The sequence below is a fragment of the Athene noctua genome, chromosome 1 (genome assembly GCF_965140245.1).
Source record: "Athene noctua chromosome 1, bAthNoc1.hap1.1, whole genome shotgun sequence".
Classification (NCBI taxonomy): Eukaryota; Metazoa; Chordata; class Aves; order Strigiformes; family Strigidae; genus Athene; species Athene noctua.
Window position 1 is genome coordinate 52,713,986 of NC_134037.1, and position 23,923 is coordinate 52,737,908.

Here is a 23,923-nt window from a genome sequence, read left to right on the forward strand (position 1 = left end):
GGGAAGACCTGTGAACACATCTGAGAATTGGTCCCCTTCGGGAACACACAGACAGTGGGCTACAATTAGGGTTGTTAAAAAAACCTTGCAGGACAGTTAGCAGAGAAGCTGCTAACTAAAGCAAAGCTCTGTGTCCTGCTGTTCCAAAGATACATTGAATTAGGTAGGATTACAATATTAGCCAGAAATAGGCTGTAAGCATACTACAGTAAGATGCCAGTTCACCTAGAACATGCCTGAATGTTTTCTTTTTCCATTTAGAAGAATTGCTTGGGACAGAGATGAACAGCAGTCCATATGTTGTAGAAAACCATTCATTGTTCTCCATGTTTTATGGAGGATCTGAAAAGGGATGGAGTATATAGGACTGTCGTAGCTCTCAGGACTGCCTGTCTACAAGAAGCAGACTCTTTAATGCCTCTAACGAACAGATGAAAGACATCCCGAAATCTTAGCTATGGAGTGTGGCATTACCTGTTCCTTCTCCACTCCTGGAGAAGCTGCAATAGCAGTAGGGTTGGGAAAAAGCCTGCACAGACAGACTCCTGACCATGGGAAGATAAGTGTATACAGGAAGCACCTTGACTGCTGCCCAGAGTCCGGGGCACACCTGCTTTGCAAACTCGTCTCCTCCCAGCCACTCCCGAGTCCGACTCAGCTTCTCCTGGATGTGGCCACTTGTACGGTCAGTGAGACAGTCTGCTACAGAGATGGAAGATGTGGAGAGACAGAAAATCTTCCAGGCTGCTACACTCACATGGGCATCGGGCCAATGATTAGGAACAAATCCCATGCTAGCTTTCATTTAAGGTGAAATGGGAGAAGACTGAAAAAAAAAAAAATCCCAGCACACTAGGATAGGTCTTAGAAAACATCAGCCGTGAACTTGATCACAATGACTAACCAGCTAAGATAGTAAACCAAGTGTTTTACAAATGATGAGATGCAAGATCGATGAGAGGCTCAACAACCTGTGAATAAGCATTTGGTTTGAAAGAGTTTATGGTGAGGTAATCATCTCTTCCACTTAGATCCTAAGAGGTAATAGCTGTATAACCCCCAGCAGTGCTTTTTTAGTCCCTCTGAGGAGAGAGCATAAAACAAGTACTAAAAAACCCTTTGCAAAGTTACACATGCTGGGATGAAGCTTTTCATATTGGCAGGATAATTTGCTTCACAGCTCATATGAAATAAATATTCTGATATTCCTCTATCAAAAATGAGATGCTGGACTGGAAGGCCCACCAGCCTAATCCACACTGCCAGCATCTCGGCTTCCACACACAGAACAGCAAACTCTCTGAACTTCAGAGTGCCAAGGTCAAGAAATGTGCCAAGGTCAAGAAATGCTACTTACAGCTAGACCATGAATATCACTGGCAAGCAGAGCAAGTGTACATGCAATAGTCAAATACACGCTTAACAGTGTGTTTCCTCTACCTCTCAGGGATTTGTTTCAAATTCACAGGGAGAAGCAGCCAAAATATTCAGAAAGAGCCAAAATTTCATCAACTTGCATTTGAAAAAAGAATAGTAAAATCCTTTTAGAGTTCAACTACACGGGGTAACCTGCAAATGGAGTAAAAGAAACACACAATGGTGTTAATTGCTCACAAAAACAGATCTTTCTGTAGTCATCTTATTGTCCGGCATTTATGTTTAAAACCCTAATCTCATTTTAACATAGTAAGCAGTGAGATGGATTTGCTAAGATTAGTATATATGAGAAAATAAGAAGTTAAGGTGTTTACTGGCTAAGGAGTAAAGATATTTAGAGAGCTGCTTTGAAACGCAGTTTTTAAGGGATGCATTTTTTCTGCTAAATAGTTCTTAGTGGCAGCTGGACTAAAAAGCAAAGCTGAAGGGATTTCCTTTCAAATTTAAAGTAATCCTAGGCTTCAGTTGCAGCCTTAAAAATGCACACACAGAAGGAGGATTTATTTTCATCTTTAATAGAAATGCATTCACTAGAAAGGAAGCAAATGGTGTCAAAAAACCCAACATCTGTGATATGATAAACCCCGCAAGCTTCTCGAGTGCAAGCTACAATGCGTGCTGACAGCTTAAGCAATGCAGGGTGCAAGATTAGTCGCTCCTGTGCCAGTCACAGAAGTTGTTTCTTCACTGGTAGTTTGTAGAAAGCCTAAGAAAATTCCAAACCTGTAACTTCATTTTTTTTAGTTGTAGGGAAAGCACTGAGCAATTACTATGTGATACATGTGATAGCGGCTCATGCATAATTGTAGCATTGTACTTAATCCTGAAAGGATTCTTCAGGATGATCAAAGTTCAGAAAGGGGAAAGTATTTAAAGTTACTTCACTGGTAGTCTTAAGATTTACTTCGTAACCAGCTTTTAAGCATTTCAGGGTTCATAAATACATGGCAGAGAAGGAACTCAGTGCAAGCTCCTGTAAACTTATGACCAGACAGCATTATGGCTGCACATTACAGTATTTTAGATAAAATCAAAAGTTGCTAGGATAAATCTGCCAGAGTATTTATTATAAGCTTAAATTTATACCATTGATCAGTAAGATTTTCGTAGAGGTAACAAGCTTTACTGTATTTTTTCATCTGTTCTCACAGCATCAAGCCTTTAAGCTTCTGAAGTACAACTGCAGAATACGCTGGTTCTCTCTGGTGGCAGAAAGTATAGACATTTTATTTCTCCATTCTGAGAGGAAAGAAAAGGTGAAAAGCCTAGAGTTTTGAGGTGGGATGGTTTGGGTTTTTGTTTTTTTGCATGGATTTATTCCCACTCTCTACACATTTCATGATCCATTTATATAAAATCTGATCTAGTACTCGGTAAAAATGTACTTACCCACACTCCAGCATCAGGTGGTCAGGAGCCAGCCGAGTAGTCCAATCCAAGTAGGAGTTCAATGAGGGAATACGGTCCAGAATTTGGGCTCCCCAGCACAAGACAGACACTGGCACACCGGACTGAGGACAGCAGGTGATAGAAGAGCTGGAGCCCACAACAAAAAAGGCTGAGAGCTGGGGTTGTTCAGGCCTGAAGAGTAGGTGGCTTTGGGAGGACCTTACTGCTGCCTTCAACTACCTAATGGGAAGGTGCAGAGACGACACTCTTGGAGGCGCAGCGGTAGGACAAGAGGCAGTGGACACAAACTGGAACATGGGAAATTCCAATTAAATACAGGAAACTTTTTTCACTGCAAATATGGTCAAACACTGGAACCAGTGACCTAGAGAGGCTGTGGATCTTCTTCCCTGGAAGCGTTCAAAACTCAACCAAGACAACAGCAACATGATCTAGACGCACCTGCTTTGAGGAAGGTAGTGGACCAGATGGCCTCCGGAAGTCCCTTCCACCTCAAATTATTCCACCATTCTACACACCACTGGGCTTTTATGCAGTGACTCTCTCTGGGCAGTCATATAAGCCAAGCATGTACAAAGACCTTTTGTTCTGCTTTTAGATTTACCTGAATTTTTGTATTTTTCATTTGGTAAAATATAAAATATCAATCACAAGTTTGACATTTTAAAACTGAAGTGACAATTGAGCACATTGCTTTGAGCACCAGTGGCATTTCATTTGGATTTTAACACGCAAGTACACTACGTGAGATGTTATCAGTAGTCAAACTTGAAAATGCAAAGCATGTATTCTGGCATGGCATTTTATTAAGATGTCAAATCTTTTTTGTTAGCAGTCAGTCAGTCATTGAAAACAATCTGTACACATCTAATCTAGTCAGCAAAAATAGCTGTACAACTTTACGTGATATGCCCCATTTATATAGCTCATTATGCTCTGAAGGGATTCTATTCATTGTTTAACTCCCCACAAAAACAATCACCAGCTTTAACATATATTAAAAGTAACATTACATTCTGCTCTCCAAAGTACAAAAAATAACACTTTAAATATACACTGGCTCCTAAGCTTAGACTGAATCCTGTCAGGAAGAGAATTTTGCACTTCAAAAGACAGCGCCTTCAACATCAAGAGCTCTTCAAAGTGCTTGGCAGACTGCGTGAACACTATCCCCGCTGACTAGATGATGAAATAAGGCACAGAGGTCAACTACCTTGCCCACAGTCACACAGAGCATGAGTGGTAGAACTAGCAGAGCAGAATTTGGGCTTTTCAGTTGTCCAGTGTAACCACCGTATCTCATTGCTGCTATTCAAGTGCAATGGCTTACGCATTTCTGAAGAGCAAAACTTGTACAGCATACAGCTAACAGAAGGGGTGATCCTGGGCCAAAGGCTGCAACAATTTCAACCCAAACCAAACCAATCTGGTAATCAATAAATCAAAATTCACTTAGGGAATGATCACCCAGAAAGCTGTACATTAACCTGCAGAGCAAAAGCTCATTAAACATAAGACGTATAGTGTTAGCTTTGCAAAAAGTACTGGTTATCTTAACAGTAGTTCAGGTAATGTTGACTTCATCAGAGAAGTTGTACTTTCTGATCAGCAGACATCTTAAGCACTGTTCTACCAGCAAGGTACACTTCTCTGGGGTCACACAGAAATGCAAATAAGGGGCCAAACATCTCCTCAGTAGGCATGTACGTGTACGGCACAAAAAGCCCCACGTTAATCACTTATGAGATATGGACTAAGTGGTAGAGAAATACCAATCTGGAAAAATAAAAAAAGTCTAAAATAAATAAAGTTAAGAAAACTGAAAATCACCCATCAAAATCACCAAGAAACGTATGATCAGATAGATTATGCTGCAGAAAAGCAAATGCAATACGTAGAATCACTGCTTGAATAAGATGCATGCTACAGCCTAGCCCTCCAATGACAAATAAGCATTTCAGAAAGCCTGTCCTTGAATAGGATGCTCACGAGAGGACTCATTTACTGACAGAGACTGCTGATGGGATTCAGAAACATGTACGCTTTGATTCTGTTCTTCACTGATTTGATGGGAAGGAACTGTATCCTGGCTAGAGTGAGACTGTTGACTTGATTCCTGAGTCAGCTGCCTGAGCTGAGCTGGATGCAAAGATCCTGCTAAGAGGATTTCTTCATTTCATCCTTGATGAGCATGGAGATGTTCCAGTGCTTCCTTGGAAAGAGTGATGACATGCATCTGTTCAGGCTGGGCAGTCTCTATTTGGTTTGCAATCATATTGATACTTTGGATTTGTTCTGCTTGCTCCTGCTGAGCTGAAAGCAACAAGTTTTGCAGCTGCTGTGGTGGCTGAGCAAGCAGCGTGAGGTTAGCAGCTTGCTCTGTTGGCATATTTGGGGCATTTTCCGCAGTAACAATACTAATGCCTTGATTATGACTAGGCATGAAGTTTATATTATGTACTGCATCTGTAACCAGTAGTTGAATTTCCTGCCCTCCAGAGGTGGCAAGTTGATACTGCTGCAGCTGAAGAATGTTTCTCACTTCTGAATTAGTGTTGGTGCTTGCGGCAGCGCTGGCTTCCTGAAACTGCTTTTCCTTGGTGTGAATTTTCAAATGAGACTTCAGGTTGTCCAGACGAGCAAACTGCAAACTACATTCTGAGCAGGAGAAAGGCTTTTTGCCTGTGTGTAAGATACAGTGTCTTCTCTTAGCACTGGAATCAGAGAAGGATTTTCCGCATATACCACAAGAATATGGCTTTTCTCCTCTGCAAAAGAGTGTGTTTGATCTCATTAAAATATTCACTTTGACAGTGCTGCTTTCTGCAACTTACTTATTGTAGAATAAAAAAAATTTACATGATTGTTTTGCTAGATCATAAGCACAGAAGGATAGTGACATCAAAAAAGTTCGACTTCTTAATTCACAAACTGTACACTTCCATTAGTATGTACTCAAGAGCTGCAGAGATAACCTAACTGCTCTCCTGTCATAATGCCAGAGGTACAAACTCCATGTTGCTAGACCTTGACAAGAATGCAACAACTTTGCACAGTAAGCCCTGACCATTTTAAGAATGTTTATTAACACTGTGGGCTTTAAGAAAAAAATAAAAAGCAGCATCCAAATCCTAACTTGCTGCCCGACTCAAAAGGATGAGAAATTTTAATGGAAACACTTTTTTTTTTTTTTTTTTTAAACACATAAGGCCCACAACAGTTCTCCAATGATTTAAAATCTGACATCCCTTTATGCAGTGTATCCCACTGACATAGGTAAAAGACAACTAATGCTGTTAGGGAGACTTGGCAGACTACAGGGAAACAGGACAGTGCTCCAAGAACCTTGTACACCATGGCTACTGTTCAAACAAAAATTCATAGTGAAATTTTCACTTAATTAATACAGCAATAAGTACACTGTCATTAAACAGACACAATACGCCAAAGAAGAATCTTACAATGTCTTAGCACACTAGTATTTAAAAGTGCAGAACTTTCCACTACCAACTATTTCTTTAAATAGATGAAGTAAAAATGTGAAGTCTTTTAACCACCCATTCAAAATGCGAACAAGCCCTGACCACTCTATAATTGAACAAGCACTACAGACAGGTATCAGACTAGAAGTTACATTTTTGAGGAATGTAATGAAATTAAGACATACTCTACCTGTGAATTCTGATGTGAGTCTGAAGAGAACTTTTAGCTGTAAATGATTTGCCACAAATTTCACAAGTGAAGGGCTTCTCACCTATCAAAAAGAAATTTGACATCCCTTTTTATATATCACTTCCCATCAATGTATTAAAAAACATTTTATATTTTACCATACATGGTATCAAGTGTGTACTGTCAAATCCTCACACTTCTGCTATGGGTCAGGACAGACATCTGAAACTGAATGAACTCATTAGTTAAACAAGGGTATAGTATTTTAAATGTACATCTCTGTCATTTCTCCCCTTTGAAGATAAAGACTTCTGTGATGCAAGCCCTCAGAGCCACAGCAAACACACCCGGAATACAGATGCGGGGTGTTCCACACAGAACAGAGAAGTCTGAGAAAGGCCGACCCTGGACTAGTAAGCACTAATGCTGGGCTCAAGTGCAGCACCACGCAGATGAGGAAGCTTGTATTTCCAAATCTGAAAGTGAATCCATTATCTTAACAAGTTGTCTGGCTTTCTATAAGGCTCTGTCGTCCTAGACCTACGATATCCTGGGAACGCTGGTTGGAAAAAAATTAAATTATGGTGGGTTGAACAAACTATGAGGGTTTTTTGTTTTTTTGTTACTGCATTTGGAATTCTTGTGTCTGAATAAAGCAGAGAAGCCAAATCAAATAACAAAAAGGTTCACAAGAAACAGACACTACCCAACCGAAGCAAATCCTAATTCACACCATAACATATTCTTATTGCACTGTGCTTCTGTAAGACACTAGACATGAGAATCTGAATCACCACCAGGGATTTATGGTCATCAGCCAGTTTCTAAGGAAGCTTCATATTTAGCACAGAACTGCAACACTTATCAGCTTTTATATGGCTTTGGAGGGCAGGAGTAAAGGATGAAAGAAGCAGCATTTGTCAGAAGGGACCTCTAGTCATCTAGTCCCAGCCTCCTACTGAAAACAGGAGCAACTTCCTAAGTAGGCTGTATTCTTATGACATGGCATTACAAAACTGCTGCCAAAGCAGAACAGTCATAGCAACGTTAACACCTGTCCCCCCAAACTCCTTAGAATTTTACTTCTTGCTTTTGAGATGGGACAGATCAATTGTTATTTCTGCATCATTAATACTGGTCTCTGGTTTGTCTTTTCTGGAAGCAAAATACATACAGCAAAATAAATACAGTTGCTGCTAGAACTCATCTTATTTCTTCTGGTTTTGCAACTTACCTTGCTAGTATGCTTCCTCTTCTCATTTCCCACTACATCTATAGAGCTGTATCAGTTTCAGACACAAGTGTTGTGTGTGTCAACAAACTCTATGTTCTCCTCAATAGAAAGTGCAGCATTTATTAAGTATCACAAGTTAACACTGTTCTGGATACACCCAAAACTCCCCAAACCACAAGTTCTGACCTCATTACATCCCAGAAAATTTAAAGCCGTGTTATTTTCACTGAGAAAGAGAAGGAAATTAACAAGATGCATAACTCAATCTCATGCACACTTTATTACAACCGCAGGCAACATGCTTAAGAACCATTTGATTTGAGGAAGAAACAATCGCCACTGTTTACAGCCCTTTTAAAAGAAAAAAAATTATTCGCATGTCATCTCATGAACTTACCGTTCAAAGAAAACTATTTTAAGAAGCTTATACTCTGTTATCACAAGAGGGTAGATCAACATTTTTATCTCTGTTATTCAGCCATTCAAGCATTACCTCATCCTCTAAATCTCTTAAAACACCTTCTGACGTACTTGCATTGAATCATCCCTCTCAGCCCATCTCCTGCCAACATCTGGTTTATTACAGCACAATAAAAAGGTAAATGAAGTAATTATTGTTCTGGTCAGCAACATTTTTCATAAGGACCCATCTCTCACAGACAAAGGTGCCCAAGTCACTTAGGACATACACTTTCTGTTACTAGTTGGCTTACTTCAAGCCCATACATGCCGGCTGTGGCTCTCCTGATAAACTGAATTCCCAGGCCAGGATTCCATCACAGAAGAGCTGACTGGCATTTTCTGCCGCAGGCTTTATAAGAATAGGAAAAAACCCCCTCTTCCTACAATAGGCCCTGCTTCTGCACTACTGTAGTACAAGCTTTTCTGTGCTCCTGCATTCCTGATATCGATCTCCTCATTAGCAATACAGGCATCATTACGTACAAGTAGAGCATAAGTTGAGAGACACAAGTGACATTTGCCCAACACCCTGTTACTTCAAGAAGGAAAAAAAAAAACACAAAACACAAAGGACAATATTACCTGTATGTGTTCTTAGATGTTTCTTTAACTGAGCTGCATCCATGAATTTGCGACGACACTGGTTACATTCCGGCAGTGAATGGCCTTGTCGCAATAATAAAAAAAGTGTCAGTGTATCTCTTCAGTGATCTTTGTTAAAGCACTTTCCTGTAAAATAACCACTGTGATAGAATATAGAGATAAAACAAAAGGTGATTCGCTGCCTCCTCCCTATCTTAACTGTCACAGTCTTACTCCTCTCTACGATTATCATGGGAAAAGAGGGGACTGACACCTGCTCCCGCCCAAACACGCCTTCTCTTGAAGCTTTGTAAATTCTGATTTTTTCCACCACTTCCTCTGTGTGTAGCTTAATCTCCGTCCTGCTCCAGAAGCAAGGAGGATGCTTCTTATTCAAGCTTCTTGGCCATTATTAGTCCAAAGTAGTGGTAATTTGCACAACAGGCAGTGGACACAATTGTTTATACAATTCCTAGCTCCTATGTAACACAGACAGTAGGGCTGAAATAATCAAGTTGTATGTCAAATACAGCATAACTAATTTTTAATCATCATAAGAGTCCTTCTCAATTAAGTATTTTTCAAAACATTCAATTTATTATACACTATTTTGTCTTTTTCATCCTATTCAATATTATATCAAGATACCATATATGAGGGTAGCAGAGACTAAATACATCACTGAAGAAGAATTTTCAGCCTTAATCTTTAGGAAGACAAATCAGCCTGGACTGTAAGCCAGCTCTTTAACCCAAACTTGTTGTACCTGTGTGTACTCGGTAGTGGCTCTTGAGCTGTCTTTTTTGGCTGAAGTATTTGCCACACTGATCACATGTAAAAGCCTTCTGCCCTGTGAAGGAAATCAGTTATTACAATGTAAGCCACATCCAAAGCAAGTGTAAGAAAATAAATAAGTAAACCAGCACATATGAGAGAGAGCAGAAATACCTTTTTTCAGAAAGGCAAATTCTTAGGGGAGAGAGGTTACATTTCCCTTGAAATATTTACCTGTATGTAGGCTCATATGCTCTAGAAGAGAATGCTTTGTTGTCAGGGCCTTACTGCAGACGGTGCACGTGTATGGCCGCTCTCCGGTGTGCATCCGCTCATGGACTTGAAGGGAGTGCTTCTGGGAAAAGCCTTTGCCACACTCACTGCACTTAAAAGGGCGCTCCCCTAAAAGCAAAAGATGGTATCTTAAAGTATAGATGCATTATTTCTCACGAGATATTCTAAGCTGATAGTGAGATGCATTGCAATGTAGTAGCTACTAAATAATTACTTCTAAGTAGCGATAAGGAGAACTAAGATACAAGTTTCACATAGCAATAAAATAATTCTCTAAGTATTGCCATATAATTCAAATTTAAGGAGAAATTATCAACTAAACTGCAATCAAGGCAAGACAAAGGCTAGCAGATCAGGTGACAAGAATAAAACAGTGAGCACGGGAGACGCACTGTAACTTGGATCAGTAAGCTGTTTTGGACAGTTCTTGCTGGAGACAACAGCCCACATTTTAACAACAGCTCGCATTTAGCAACAAGCCACGAAACCCTAACCCAGAAGCAGCAGTCTCTTAATGCCTACCTGTATGACTTCGCTGATGAATAGCTAAGAAGTGATTATATTTAAATACTTTGCCACAGTCTTTACAGCGAGCTTCAGAACCTGCACGTTTTCTTTTTCCATCAGTCGTCTTCGCCAGTCCCTTTTCATCCTCATCACTGAGAAGTTTGTAATCTTTTAGTTTGATTGATCTCCTTATTCTACGTTTGCTATAACGGCTCTGAGTGCTCTGTATTCCTTCAGATTCAGGATCATAATTCTCATCTTTCTCAGCTGTCAGATTGACAGTTTCTGAGCCACAAGCAGGTTCATTTTCTTCTGCATCTTTCCTCACTGGCACCTGTTCGCTGGCAACTGTTTCTTCTGCTGCAGTCTCTTTTTTAATAAAATTTTGCTTATTTTGCATGGAGTTGTTCTCCCTCAGCTGCACATCTTCAGCGGAATTTGATCCCAACCTTTCTTCTTGAACACTGTTGGCTTTCCTTGGTCGCCCTCGTTTCCTCTTTGGTGGCTCTTCGTTTTTCTTGTCACTTGCAATAATGGCTACAGAGGCTCCACTGTTTGCTGGAGCTGGTAGCACATCACCCGGGCTGTGGCTGGCCTGATAGTCTGTACAGGCCCACACCAAGTCACTCACTTTCAGCAGCTGCGCAGTAGCCAGAACTTGTTCTGTGCTTTTTTCAGTGGCACGGAGGCAACCGGTGTAGATAAATTCTAGCAGTGCTCCAAAGGTGTCTGCAACCATTCCCTCCAACATGTAAATCGACTGCCCTATTTCACCCTCATTTACAAACATCATTGAGAAGTATTCACTGCTGGCAGCAAGCAACGCTTTATGGGCTCTGAACTGCACATTCTCCACTATTAAAGTAATGTCACAAAGAAAATCTTTTTTCCTTTGTTCTTCAAAATTAGCTAGAATGGTATCTTTGTGAGCTTTGGAGTGGATGATGACCAGTTTCTCAGAAGCATCAGGAGTAATTTCTGCCATTTTTATTGCAAATATGAAAGGAGGTGCCTACAAGAACATAATAGCTTTAATAAATTAAAATTTAATAAATAAGTCTGCATTATAAGACACCAAATATCATTTACTTTACCAGCCAGAGTTAACAGTTTCTAAAGCAATTCTGAACTTTCTTTAAAGAAATCAACACTAATGCTGACACAGATTTTATTCAAAAAGTATTTTTAAATCCTGAGAAATGGCTACAGATAGTTTCTTCTTAGATCACAATTACTGCCTATTATTTCACTTGATGTGCTCTGAACTGTCTAGCATCTAAAAAAAGGGCTACCCCTTCTAAAAACTCCTTTCATAACTAAAACAATTGGACATAAAGAACTCTTTGTTCACAGCTCCTAAGTGGAAACAAACAATGAAAAAAAAGGTTAACTGCAGCTTCATCACTGCAGATGCCACATTTCAGATTATTCAGGGACAAGGCTATGAAATCCTGTAATTAATGATAAAACTTCACTGGCATCAGTGTGGCAGGACTCCATGCCTTCTTTCCACTTCAATCCTTCTGAAAATTTCTCGTTCAGAACACTTACCTGCCAAGCTTTGGCCTACGGAGGTGGGCAATAAAAGCAGAAAAACAGCAGCATTTTTAAGAGTGCTGTCTAAAATGGGGTTGACCATTAACCATCAATCTGGCTTGCTAAGCTTCTTCAACTGTAAATATGCAAAATTTAAACAAGCAAAAGAAAATCCATTAACTTCAGAATAATCCATCAAATACTACTGTGGAAGAGATGTGCCAAAAACGTCCATTTCAAGAGGCTCCGCTGAGGCAAAAGTGAAACAGATTAGCTACTTACCATCTTAAATTATAAAACTATCACGTTAAATGCAACAGTTCCAGTCACCTAAACAAATGCTGTAAGAAACAACCTACGCTACACACAGATGATACCTAAATGCTGCTAAGGTGGCCAACGTGATTTTTGTAGCCCCATTCAGCTACCAAACAGTTCACGCTGGAGCCACGCTGTTTCATCTGGGAGCTTTAATTTCTAGAGGATGCAAGCCTGATGTTGCTGGAGCACCGTAAAGCACGGCTGCAGGTCGCACCCAACAACCCCTTACAGTGTGTTGTAAGAACTGGAGAGCCGCTGCCTGCTGGCATTCCCTAACACCCACACGAGCCTCAGACAAGGTATACTAGCTGTTTTGATCACATGAAGGACTTTGCTACTCAGTCACGAGGTGCCATCATTAATATTTTGACTGCAAACTCCAAACCTGCACGCTTACCCAGAAAACCCCTAAAAACCCCACAGCAAGCCCGTACGCGCAGGGCAGGCACCCACGGGGCCCGCTGCGCGCCCGGGCACACGCCGGTCCGTCTGCTGATGTGCTGTAAAGGGCTCATGTGCCACTCGCGGGTCCTCGGCGGCTGTCGCGACTACCAGAGGACTGGTTCTCGACAAAAACAGCGACAGCAGGCCCCGCTCGGCTGGCGGCCCGCGGTGGGCAAGAGGCGGCCCACGAAGCCGGGCGGGTTTGGGGAGAAGCCAGAAAACCCGCGGCGGGGATCGGAGACCCGGCACCGCAACCCCCGGCGCCCCCTCATCCGCCCCAAGCTCCGTAACTCGCTCCCGCAGGTTTTGGCCGCCCCCCTCGGGGAAGGCCGCTCGCCCCCCTCAGCGGGGCGAGGCGGTGCCGGGGGAGGGAGCGGCGCCCGCGGCCCAACTCGGCGGTGCTGGGAGGGAGCGGGCTGTTCCCCCGGCCCGGCGGCGGTCAGGGGTGCGGGGTGTCTGTCTCCCGGCAGCGCCCGGCACTCACCGCCCCGCAGCCTGCTCCCCTCTGCGGAACCCCCGCCGCGCTTCCGGTCCGGGCGGCAGCGTCGCCCCTTGCGTCCTGACGTAGCGCGCAGCGCAGGGCGCGGCCGCTGACCCCGCCCCCTCCCGCGCGGCGCCGCCCCCTCCCGCGCGCTGCCCCACGCGTGAGTTACCGCCATGAGCGTTAAACGAAGCGTGACTTCAGAGGTTTTAATTGTAAGATTTCGTAGTAAAGAAACTGTTCCTAGAAAGGGTGACGCTGCTCACCGACCGCTTTGCAGCAGCGCAGGCGGCTGATGGCGACGCTCCTTGCGTTAACCAAAGGAAATACGGGCGGTGGGGAGGAAACACGCAGCCCACGCTACAGAAAACCGGGGCGGGCGTCTTTGAGGGAGAGAAAAGCCTGCAGCCTGCCGTCAAAGCCCGGCGGCCGGCGCCGCGGCTCCTTGTAGGGTCCGGCCATGGCCGCCCCCAGGTAGGGGACGAGCTGGCAGCGCTCCATCAGCTGCGCCAGCTTCCTCCTGTACATCTGCCGCGCCGGCGCCGAGCTCCTGGGGTTGTGCGCTGCAAGAAGTTAAGCGGCATGTTAGTGTTCCCTGTTAGCTTTGTGGAATTGCATTACACAAATTTAAAAAGGAATCAAGCCTATGCCTGCTGGTTTTATCCTTGGTACTGATAAAACTGCCATGAGTGGCACCCGTTGGTGCCAAACCAACAAATCAAGGCTGGTACTTCAAAGTTCCTAACCCCAAAAGGGTACTGATACTCAGAAGGATCACTGAATCACGGTGATTCAGGTTCAGGAGAACGGTTCAGGTTGGAAGGCACCTTAAAGATCATAGAGTTCCAACCCCCCTGACATGGGCAGGGACACCTGCCACTAGATCAGGTTGCTCAAAGCTTTTGCAAACAAAGAAACAACAAACATGCACTCGGCTGCCATTGACTTCCCATTCTTCGGGCTGAGAGGGGCTGGTGATACTCCAGGCAATGACAAATTTGGCTAACGGGGCACATACCCCGAAATGGTGCTGTGTGGGGGTAGCCCAGCCACGGCGTGGCTGGCACTGGCCTGCCATGTGCTATGTTGGCACAGTTGTTCTACGGCCTAATGCTTTACCCATAAAAAATAAAGAGCTGACTGATAGTTCAGAGGAGGAAGAAAATATCAAGGCCAAGAGCTTCGCAAAGAGGATAGTATTGTTTCTTTTCTTTCTTACCTCTCTGCCCTATCTCATTACAAAAACTGGACTGCATGAAGAACTGTGCTGTGAGACACTCCAGCCTACCAGCTTTAAATTGTATACAACTGCATTCAGCAGCTTCCGAGTGTTTTTTAAAGCATAGCTGTACGTAGAGCTCTTGCAGCAGTCAAGTTTGAAGGGCACTAAATCACTTTCGTGATGTATAGTTTCCTACTCTTTTTTTCCAGGAGTAAATCTCTCTGCATTTATGATTGATCACCTGTGTCTTCTCTTCTCGGATACTGAAAGCAGTCCAGTATTGTTAGAAAAGCCGCAGGAGCGACTGAACCACTGTTTCTTGGCCCCTATTTAAATGTGAGATTATAGAGTGATATAAGTTGAAGCTGAGAAAGTCTTACTTCAGATAGAAATAGGATTTAAAAAATTTCCAAGGGACCACAGCATGAAGCACTTTGATTAAGTTTTTGATCAAGGATGGTGTGATTACTCTGAAGAGACAGACAGTAATAAATGCTGTATTTGCAAAAGATACTTTTCAGTGTACTGGAATGCTGTGTCTGAAAGCTGGAAGCAGTTCTACCCAGTGTTAGAAGAAGATTACTCATTTGCCAGGATTCCTATGTCAAACTGTTCATCACTGCATGAGGAGAAGAGACTTGTGCACTTGCATAACCTTTCCAGTGTTATATTACATTATATTACATAATCATCCAGTGCTAAGAATGATTTAATGATGCAATATATGAGCAAAGCATTCCTAGCGTGGACATTGTTATGTTAGCAAAGCTGTGCTAACAAAAGAATGAAAACAGCCTTTTGTGGATGAAACAAACTACAGTATAAAAGCAGTTCTGCTGGCTTAAGAACTGTACATTTATACAGGGGCTCATCATGTGCCTCCACTGTTCAGTGGTCTTCCTTAACAAAGCTATGCTAGCAAAAATCTGTGACAGTCCAAGAAAATTCTGGAGGGCTCTGGAAACTGCATGAGGAAAGACAGGATGTGACGAACTTCAGACAAATAATAAAGATGGTCATTATCTAAAAGAATAAGTAAAAATTTTAAATAACAAAAGGCAAGGTAAAGTTCACCCACTGAACAGGTTGGCTTATAAAAAGCAAAGCTGGTGGCCTGAAAAAGCAGCAGTCTTGCTCTAGAAACCTCCAGCAGTACTGGAAACCAGACCAAAGCTACAGCAGAGCTGTAAATTAGACTGTTCAAATCCTGAAAGCTGGCAGTATTTAGGCTGATTGCAAACTGTTATAGATTATTAGTTGCAACTGCTATCTTGGACTGCAAAAAACCCCAAACAGAAGTTCTAAAAAATAGGAAATATGAACACAGGAGACAAAGCTGTGACAACCTTCCTCGGTGAAGTAGTTCTAACCTCTGGTAGCACCATGAAATGTTTTGCTTTATCATTATTTTGTGGGCTGAGTACAAACCACCTAATTTTAATTTTGGACTGTTTATCTTTGTTATGAAAAAGTAAGGTGGTTGATTGGACTGTTGATTAAATAAAAACAGTTAAAAATAATCAACATACTGATACTCTGAATCACATTAATAGTCAGATCTTCCCAGATTATTTCTGAAGTAAGAAGACTAATAAATAATTTTTCACTTCTCTGTGCTAAAAACTTAAAAATCTAATTAAATCTGCAAGGATATCTGTTCTTTTGTAGCGTGTAACAGTGTACCGGTACTGAGCCCATGCAAAAGAAGGGCTTTTTTTGAAAATAACAGGTGTCCTGTGTGCACTTAGGCTGTTTTTCAATAAAAACAGGCCTCTCATTTACATATTTAGCTGATGTGTTGGAGATGTGTACGATCAGAAAGTTGTCTTCAGGTTATCTGAAAGGCAAGGTTTGTTAATAAGTTCTATTTGACCACCTGATACAGTTGAAAAAAAGGCAAGCATTCCGGTACCTAAACCATTCCTCAGGTATTATTTCAGCAGATTTTTATTACAGTAATTTTAGTCAATTTTTAAGACAGTTCAGATTGTCTAGGTCTCGTTTAAAATGTAGTACCACACAGATTATAACATTTTACTTTCCATTTAAAAACTCCAACAGTGCATGCTGGAAATGTTTTCAAGGCCATCAGGTTGTTGCTGATAAAGTGTTGTTAAAGTTTCATGATTTGTGAGAGATCGTTTACCTATCTACCTATCCTATTAACCTTATTTTCCTCCCTGATCCTTATACATTTCCAAGAAAGTTGACAGTGTGTACTTAATTCAGTACATAATAGTATTTTCCTAAGTTGGATGTTAAGAAAACTACACAGATTGGTTATCAGTGTTGTATCAGATGGTTTACGGCATTTATATACTTCATTATTTTTATGGCATATTACTTTATACGTTACCTTTTAAATGGCATGCGACAAATAGCAGAGCAGTTTTTTTTACACTTAGGAATGGAAACTTTGGCTTTAAGCAGCCTACTTCATTCAGAGCTTTTATTAGAGAAGTTGCTGCTCCCTAAAGAAAGAAAACAGTTTTAGAAGACCATTACAGAAATCTAGAACAAAAATATGTTCAAAGCCTGATCTGGTTGTCATGCAAATGTAACAATATAGAATGATGTCTAAGTTTGTAAATTGGAGAAGATAACAAATAGTATTATATAGGGAGGGAAGTGACCATGAATAATTTTTTACTTAATATTCATGTCTCAAAATATAACCAGCTATCCTTAAATGATTCCAGGTAGGCTTATGTCTATCCTGGTGTTAATCAAAGAAAAATGTAATCTTACAAGATATGATAAACAAGAGTCATAAAATCCTTTCTATAATATTGCAGTTTATTATTCCCCTCTGATGGCCTTATTTGCATTTTTTCCATTAAAGCTACAAATATATATTATTTTAAAGCTTTTAAAAAAATTCCTCTCAGTTGTATGTACACAATTTTCAATTTAATATAATCCCATTAATAAACATTAGACTTATATTGAATTAAAAATGAAATAAACTGGGTGGGATATACTATATATTGCAAAATCATGTTTTGAAATAGAAAAGAAAAAACTGGCCTGTTCAAGGTATCCAGCCAAAGGAAGCGCAGTGAGTAGTATTGGCTTCTTTATTGGAGGGAGTTTACGTGGAAGCTTCAGATTCCAGTACTTCTCTGGTAACCTAACCAGATAAAAAGTAAGCGCTTTTAAGATGTATAAGCAGTAACGTGATTAAAGATTAAAATGCAGTTAGTATATTCACCTCATAAACTTCAGAAGTTTTTCTTCACTTTCAAAAATATATACCTTATCGTGATATTTTGCTGCATACTCGATGTTGCCAGGCACCAAAGCTTCATACCTGAGAAGACAGAGCAAGAAAAACTATTAATTCACAGGAAATGTAAAACATCATTTGTGCAATGTAAATTCATGAGCTACTGGGAGCCTTCTGGTAATTTAGCAAGTATGGGAACTACAAAAAAGTAGCAATTGGATCATCCAAGTTTCCACCATGTGACTGACAGTTAAAAGGCTCAAAATCTAAGAGAGTCTCTGCCTGAAGATCTCCTTATTAAGGGGCTTTTATAGTGCTTCTGTAGAGCTCCTCTAGTTAAAATGCCAATCGTAGTTGTTCAGGAAATTAAGAAGGGACAGCGTAAGATTGGCTATTGTGGTTCTACCTTGATGAGAAATTTCTGCACACTGAGGAAATCAGTGGGATTTGATGGTGGAGCTTTATGGATCTCGTAAAAATCATAATAGCTAGTTTTATATCTACTAAAGTTTTGTGAGATTTGTTTGAACTTTTGAAGGCTTATGATAGAGAAGAGTCAAAACTATATACAAGCAGTCTTCACCACAAAATACAGTAAGCCAGCACAGATCCTTGGAGAACCCGTAGCCACATGAGTTTCAAAAGGTGATTTTACATTGATTTCCAAAGCCACAGGCACAATGTAGAGAACTGTAATTGCTTTTCCTGTCCAAACCCTGAACACTATTAAAAAGTACTTTGAAAGTGTTTCCTCATTACTGTGTTAATATAGGACACATAGCCTGTAATTCAGATGGTGAAAACTGCAGTGATGTACCTCTGTTTTCCATCTAGGTAAGTGACTGGACAGTGCCCCTGCATTTCAGCCCTTACAGGGAATAAGGCCTTCACGTCTGCTGCAGTCAGTTTCTTTGGTAGCATATCTGGGGGTGGGAGAGGGTGAGGTGCCAGTGGTGGCACATAAACCTCTGGTCTGCTCAAGAATTTCTGTAAAAAAAGAAATCAGATGTTTTTGCAATGAAAGAAGCACTGTAAGACTGTTAGTCAATTTCCAGAGGACTGGCTCACACAATTTAGATACTTGTTTCTTCTACACCTCTCTTACTGTGCTGGCACTGCTGCTGCTCTTGGGTAAGTAATTTATTTGCTAACCCGCACTCAGTTGAAGTCATCAGTATCCACCCACCATCCATCACTGTCCATTGGTATCATTAGACATTCTCTACCCCCAGTCTCCCCAAAACAGATGGAGAAAAGGAGGAAATAATTGTTTTAAAATTAGTATTTGATCTATGAGAATTTGTAGTAGGAACTTTGGTTTGAATGGACCCTCTGCTGCATTTTGTCTGCCTAGATGTTTGATAGCACAAGTATACAGAACAAAAGCTTGAATACTACCGACACTAGTCTTAGTTCAGAGTGCATACTGCTTGTTTCTGTGTGGAATCAAAGAATCTAAGCAACAATGTTGCCTCTTCCCGTTAATCCCCTCTCGACCTGCTTTTTGACACTTACGTCCAGTTCTTCCTGTGAAGCCATTTTGTAATAGCGTCCTCGAAATTCTGCAGCAAACTGCAGTGATGCTGTTACAGAGCAGTCAACCAATTCACCCTTTTCTGCGAGGCTGACGGGACAGTACTGTCCAAACTCCCCCAGCCGATACCGCAGCTCTGTGGGACTGATACATAAATCAGCAATGCCGGCTGCTTTTCCTGTTAATAAAACAAGTAATGATAAAGTTTCATTAATGAAATACATGGAAACATCAAACATTTCTATTCAGAAATGTTATAGTTTACAAGATATTATAATTTATCATGTGAAAATTATATGAAATAATGAGAATTAAGATAGCGATTTTAATCGATTGATATTAAAGTTGCAATCCACTCTACAAATTAATTTTAATAACATTTTTCTAGCACATCAGAGTTATAATAACTAATGATGTGGGATACTCTGCATGCTTAACTTATTAGTCTGTTTTCCTTGGGACAGTTTTATTTATGATTTATTGTTTTACTCCTTTGTGATGCTAAGGAACATTTCAACTATTATCTTATTTTTTTACATTGGCGAAAAAGAGTACATGGTGTGATGAAAGCCCCCCCCTTTATTCATCCACATCTTGCAAATGCTACAGTCTACCTGGATGAAATATATTCAAAATTTGGAATAAAATGTCATATAAAACCCAAACTATTTAAAAATTGTGTTTTTCAAGTTTGATGTGAAAAATTAGATGTATTTTATGTATTTTTGGCTTATGACTGCAATTTTTAAGAAGGGTGCAGCCACAGAGCTGTAAAAGTTAAAACCAAAAGGTGGATGTAAGATAAGAAAGTCTCTTTGCCCTTCAGAGGAATTCTAGTTAAACCGTACAGACATGTTTTAAAGGCATATTTGACCAATGCTGACACACAAAAATTCAAGTGTCATTTTAGATTAAAGTGGTTTTCCTCCCACAGCACAGAAATTAACTCAGATGGCATATTTAACCTAAATTCTGAAGTTATAATTAACATTTTCCCCCTCCTTCCCTCTTCCTCCACTGACACTTAAGTGAAGCTGCAAGTCATAGTTCCCCCTGTGTACTTTGGGGTACCCTTTGTGATTTACCACCCAATATTGAGGAATCTGCCATGGACCATGAGAGTTCTTTCAGCTGTATTCTGTTACCCTGTTCTTTGGAGGATGGCCTCAGACTGTACTGTAGTCAGTTTTGTCTTTGCTCTCTTCAGAATTAAAGAATTTGAGGGTATGTACGTGCCCAGGAATTAGCTTCATCCAAAGCAAGCTGAAGTTGAAATGCACTCATTACGTTGCAGCTTCTTAAAGGAACAAATATAATTCTGGCAAACTTTGTTTTTCTTTTACCTTCTCTTATTCTTTCCAGGTATGTCTGGATTTCTTTAACAACCACTTGAACTTCCTGCAGTACTTTGTTCCAGATCCACCACTTGCTCTGAAGGGCATCAATCACACACCAGTTCTGATGCTCCTTCTTATAGTAAGTCCTAATTGCATCAATGTGCTGTTTATAGCAGGAATTTTTAATAGCTAGAATCTGTGAGCTGTCATGTTCAAGGTAGGGAGGTCTGAAGACAAAGAAAAATAACACCGATCAAAGTCTGACGATTAGATCATTTTACTGAATTTCAGGTGTAAATTCTAGGGTTCACTTTAAGTCTTTTTTACAAAAATCTGGTCATTTGTCACTGTAGATCATATCTGAGAAATACAACTTTCATATTAAGAATATTACCAGTTGCATAGGAAAAGCAGCATACTTTGATCAAATGGTTATGTTCAGAAACAAAGAATAAAACTTTTGCTATTTATGTCCCAAATACAAATCAATAATTTTGTAAAGGATTTGGAAGGTATCAGCACATATTAACTGACACACTCTACCAATACACCATTAAATGGTACCCTAGACAAAATGCTGTGAGACTTTTAAAATGGAGGTCAATTGTTTATTGAAAAACAGGCTTCATTTGGAATTATGCTGTTGTTTGAAATGAAGAAGTAACCATTATCAATGGATATATTTTGAAAACTGTCATATTTACATATGCATAAATGAAAATAGTCCATCTGACCTCTTAAAAGTATTGTGCAAGACCAGAAGAGATGTTTTGACTAGAACATAGAAGCGTTTCCTTTTCTGGTTCTTAATTTAAATGATGCCAAAAAAAGAGATAAACTTTCATTTTAATAGGATTAATTTCTCTGTAAGTTGTACCTTTCAGAAATATCTGATATTTCACATTTGATTTGTATTTAAGCCTATGAAATGTAATTAGTTTGATATTTAAAATGAAAAGTTTAAAGTAAATACTTTCAAAAAGACATCATTAATTTAATTTTTTGCAATGCAAATTGTCTTTAGGCTTTCAGAAAACAATTACGCATTGTACTGATTACTTGATAAAAAGAAAGAGACATGCAGTAATGCTCTAAGCTACCTGGAACTTCTTAGAAACACTTCCTTTAATGAGAACCAGGTTTTTATACAATTTAATTTTAAGGTGAATGTTCTGTTCTTTTTAATTCTCTGTCCATTTATAAACTACTTACTGCTCTTCCTCAAAAACAACCAACAGTTCTTTAAACAGAATATTTATCTTCTTAGAGGAACAAAGAAGAGAGTGAGCTGAACTGAAAGGTTTTGATGAGTAACTCAAGAATTGTAAATGTTATTAAAATATAAATTATTTCCATCTTTTTAAAAGAACTCCAATTAAGACTTTAAAAAGAGATTATTAGATGAATTATCAATATCCCTTATGATCATAATAATTGAATTGATGAATAATAAACTTCAACAGGGTGAACTAGTAACATTTCTGATGGAGGGTTTCATTGAAAACCGTTTAACTAAGCAGTGGGTGCACAGCATTGCCCATCTGTGACCTCAGCCATGCAGTCGGGGGGTCTGGCCAGAGCATGCCACAAATCCCTTGTCTTCATTTCTGGTCTGTGGAAATCAAAGCATTAGAATACAGAGGTACTGGTCCCCATGTCTTCAGATAGAGTTTGGAGATAGCTAGGTTACGCACCAGTTTAGGTACAGCCTCTCTGGGTACAGCACTGAGGCATATCGATACAGAAATGACAATATCCTCTGGATAAAAATACCGCTATCAGGGTGCATCGCTACCTGTTCATGCTTTCCTCATCCAACAGTGCTCTTCTGAACACTTCTTTTGCATCCATTTCTAGTTCAAATATTTTCACTGGAATTATCCTAGCTGATTCCAGGAGGTTTACTTGCTTTCTAGTTACAGGATATCCATCAATTACAACTCTGCATACAAACAGAAACAGAAAGACAGTTTTCCTAAGTCAGTTTCTAATTAACCATTAAGACTATGTCTATTCCTAGTACATTCTCAAGAGACAAAAGTCAACACCCATGCCATTGAAGTTATTGATGCCCTGAGTTGATGGACACAGTCTTCACACCTAAGAATTTACAGTCAAATTTTAAAAAAATCAAGTAGATAGAATCAGAAATAGTCAAGGGAATACACAAAGGGCAAAAGGTATAGGAATGTAAGTGGATGGATCTGACTTATACAAATGGTAGATTTCAAAATTCAGACACATCAGTAACTATGCAAAATCTCCATATGGATTGGGAGGAGTAGTTTTCAGAGTGGAAAGTAAAATGATTTACAGTATTTTAAGAGGGTTTTATATCATATATAGAGTTTTTAAAATCATATTGAAGAAGAAGTGTTTTTCACATATGAGGCAATACTGGGGCAAAGTATACTGAAACAATATTGCAGTATTTAACATGGAAGAAAAGTTGAAAGAATTCTGATCTCAAAATCAAATAATTTTCAGAGATTATTCCAGAAGTGCCTTTCCCTCTAACAGTTATTCTTTTTGGGGAGAGAAGTTGAATGTCATGAAATCGTGATCATGGAGCCTTTTAAGTCTGCCCAGTTTAGAAGGTGTTTCAATGGTGGAGAAAGACCCTAGGAAATCAGGATCACATATGAATAAGATGGAAAGACTCACTGGTTTCAGTTCCTTCTTAATAACTCAACTTTCATAAAGCATATTACTTGGATTTACTGGAATACACTTACTTGAAAATTGCAGAAAATTATGTTTCAGTCCGGTTTCCCAGAATAATATGAAGAACCTCATTTTGTATGGGTTATTTTCTTAATGCATAAAACATTGATGTGTTTAGTGAAATTGCTTTACAGTGATAACATGGGAATCACTGCCTATGAAGGAACTGGAATGTGTTGAAAAAAAACCTGAAACCCAAACAAGACTCTTACCCGGTGGTGTTACACACATGATTCATCAGAGCCACATCTAGAGCCTGGATGGCCAGTTCATCAGGTACAGTCAGTCCTTTGTGAAGATACCGCTTTAACATTAATGCCAACTCAGTCTCTGGCTGATTGTTTAACACTAGCCGTATGGCATCTCCCATACTGAGGCGCAGTAACCCATACACACTGGCAAATTTCTTGGCAACTGCAAAACATTTTGATTTCAACACACAACTTTTAGGTAAGCAACATCACAACCTAGCAGTCTGTTAAAGTCTGTCCTTAACCATAGAAGCTAACTGCTCAACTCATTCCCTGGGTCATTTCCAATGCATAATGTTGGTAAGTGGGTACCTAACCCTGGTTAGGCCCCTAAAAGGCCCAAACCTCTGCATATGTGCAGAGCATGCCCAATGCACTAACAGCGTTCAATTCAGCACAAACTTCAGCAACAATTGTTAATATTATAACAAAATATGTTAGAAAATACGCTTACCACTGCTGCCCCTATTACAGA

At 40.1% G+C, this 23,923-nt stretch overlaps 2 protein-coding genes across 4 annotated transcripts in view; both read right to left on the minus strand.

Annotated features, from left to right (window-relative positions):
- Window positions 1-1,767: 1,767 nt before the first annotated feature.
- Window positions 1,768-13,204, minus strand: ZBTB24 (zinc finger and BTB domain containing 24). 3 transcript variants are annotated; one of them, XM_074896150.1, is made up of 7 exons: window positions 13,158-13,204; window positions 10,388-11,384; window positions 9,806-9,973; window positions 9,564-9,647; window positions 8,798-8,881; window positions 6,520-6,601; window positions 1,768-5,615 (listed from the first exon to the last, which is right to left on the minus strand). In XM_074896150.1, the coding sequence occupies exons 2-7, from the start codon at window positions 11,355-11,357 to the stop codon at window positions 5,024-5,026; spliced, it is 1,980 nt and encodes a 659-aa protein (XP_074752251.1). In that variant the 5' UTR covers window positions 11,358-11,384; window positions 13,158-13,204; the 3' UTR covers window positions 1,768-5,023. The 3 variants fall into 3 exon arrangements, 1 of the variants encoding a protein (XP_074752251.1); XR_012632823.1 differs by lacking the exon at window positions 1,768-5,615 and having other exon boundaries at window positions 6,538-6,601; window positions 8,798-8,944; XR_012632822.1 differs by lacking the exon at window positions 1,768-5,615 and having other exon boundaries at window positions 6,538-6,601; window positions 8,798-8,958.
- Window positions 13,205-13,366: 162 nt separating this feature from the next.
- Window positions 13,367-23,923, minus strand: part of AK9 (adenylate kinase 9) — a 74,310-nt gene continuing 63,753 nt past the window's right edge. Inside the window, exons 29-37 of the mRNA XM_074923345.1 lie at window positions 23,410-23,611; window positions 22,269-22,415; window positions 20,480-20,700; window positions 19,118-19,314; window positions 18,420-18,589; window positions 17,588-17,686; window positions 17,404-17,506; window positions 16,733-16,847; window positions 13,367-13,717 (exon numbers count right to left, since the gene is read on the minus strand). Of these exons, the coding sequence (XP_074779446.1) occupies window positions 13,515-13,717; window positions 16,733-16,847; window positions 17,404-17,506; window positions 17,588-17,686; window positions 18,420-18,589; window positions 19,118-19,314; window positions 20,480-20,700; window positions 22,269-22,415; window positions 23,410-23,611 (1,457 nt within the window). The 3' untranslated portion in view covers window positions 13,367-13,514. The remainder of the gene's footprint in view (window positions 13,718-16,732; window positions 16,848-17,403; window positions 17,507-17,587; window positions 17,687-18,419; window positions 18,590-19,117; window positions 19,315-20,479; window positions 20,701-22,268; window positions 22,416-23,409; window positions 23,612-23,923) is intronic.

Bases quoted from the DNA above. Each gene is read 5' to 3' on its own strand.
- ZBTB24 (XM_074896150.1), bottom strand. From the start codon at position 11,357: ATGGCAGAAATTACTCCTGATGCTTCTGAGAAACTGGTCATCATCCAC. The intron at 9,648-9,805 runs GTAAATATTTCA...TTTCCTTCACAG, and splicing joins GCATATGAGCCTACATACAG to GGCAGAAGGCTTTTACATGT. The intron at 6,602-8,797 runs GTAATATTGTCC...TCTTTTTGATAG, and splicing joins ACATCTAAGAACACATACAG to GTGAGAAGCCCTTCACTTGT.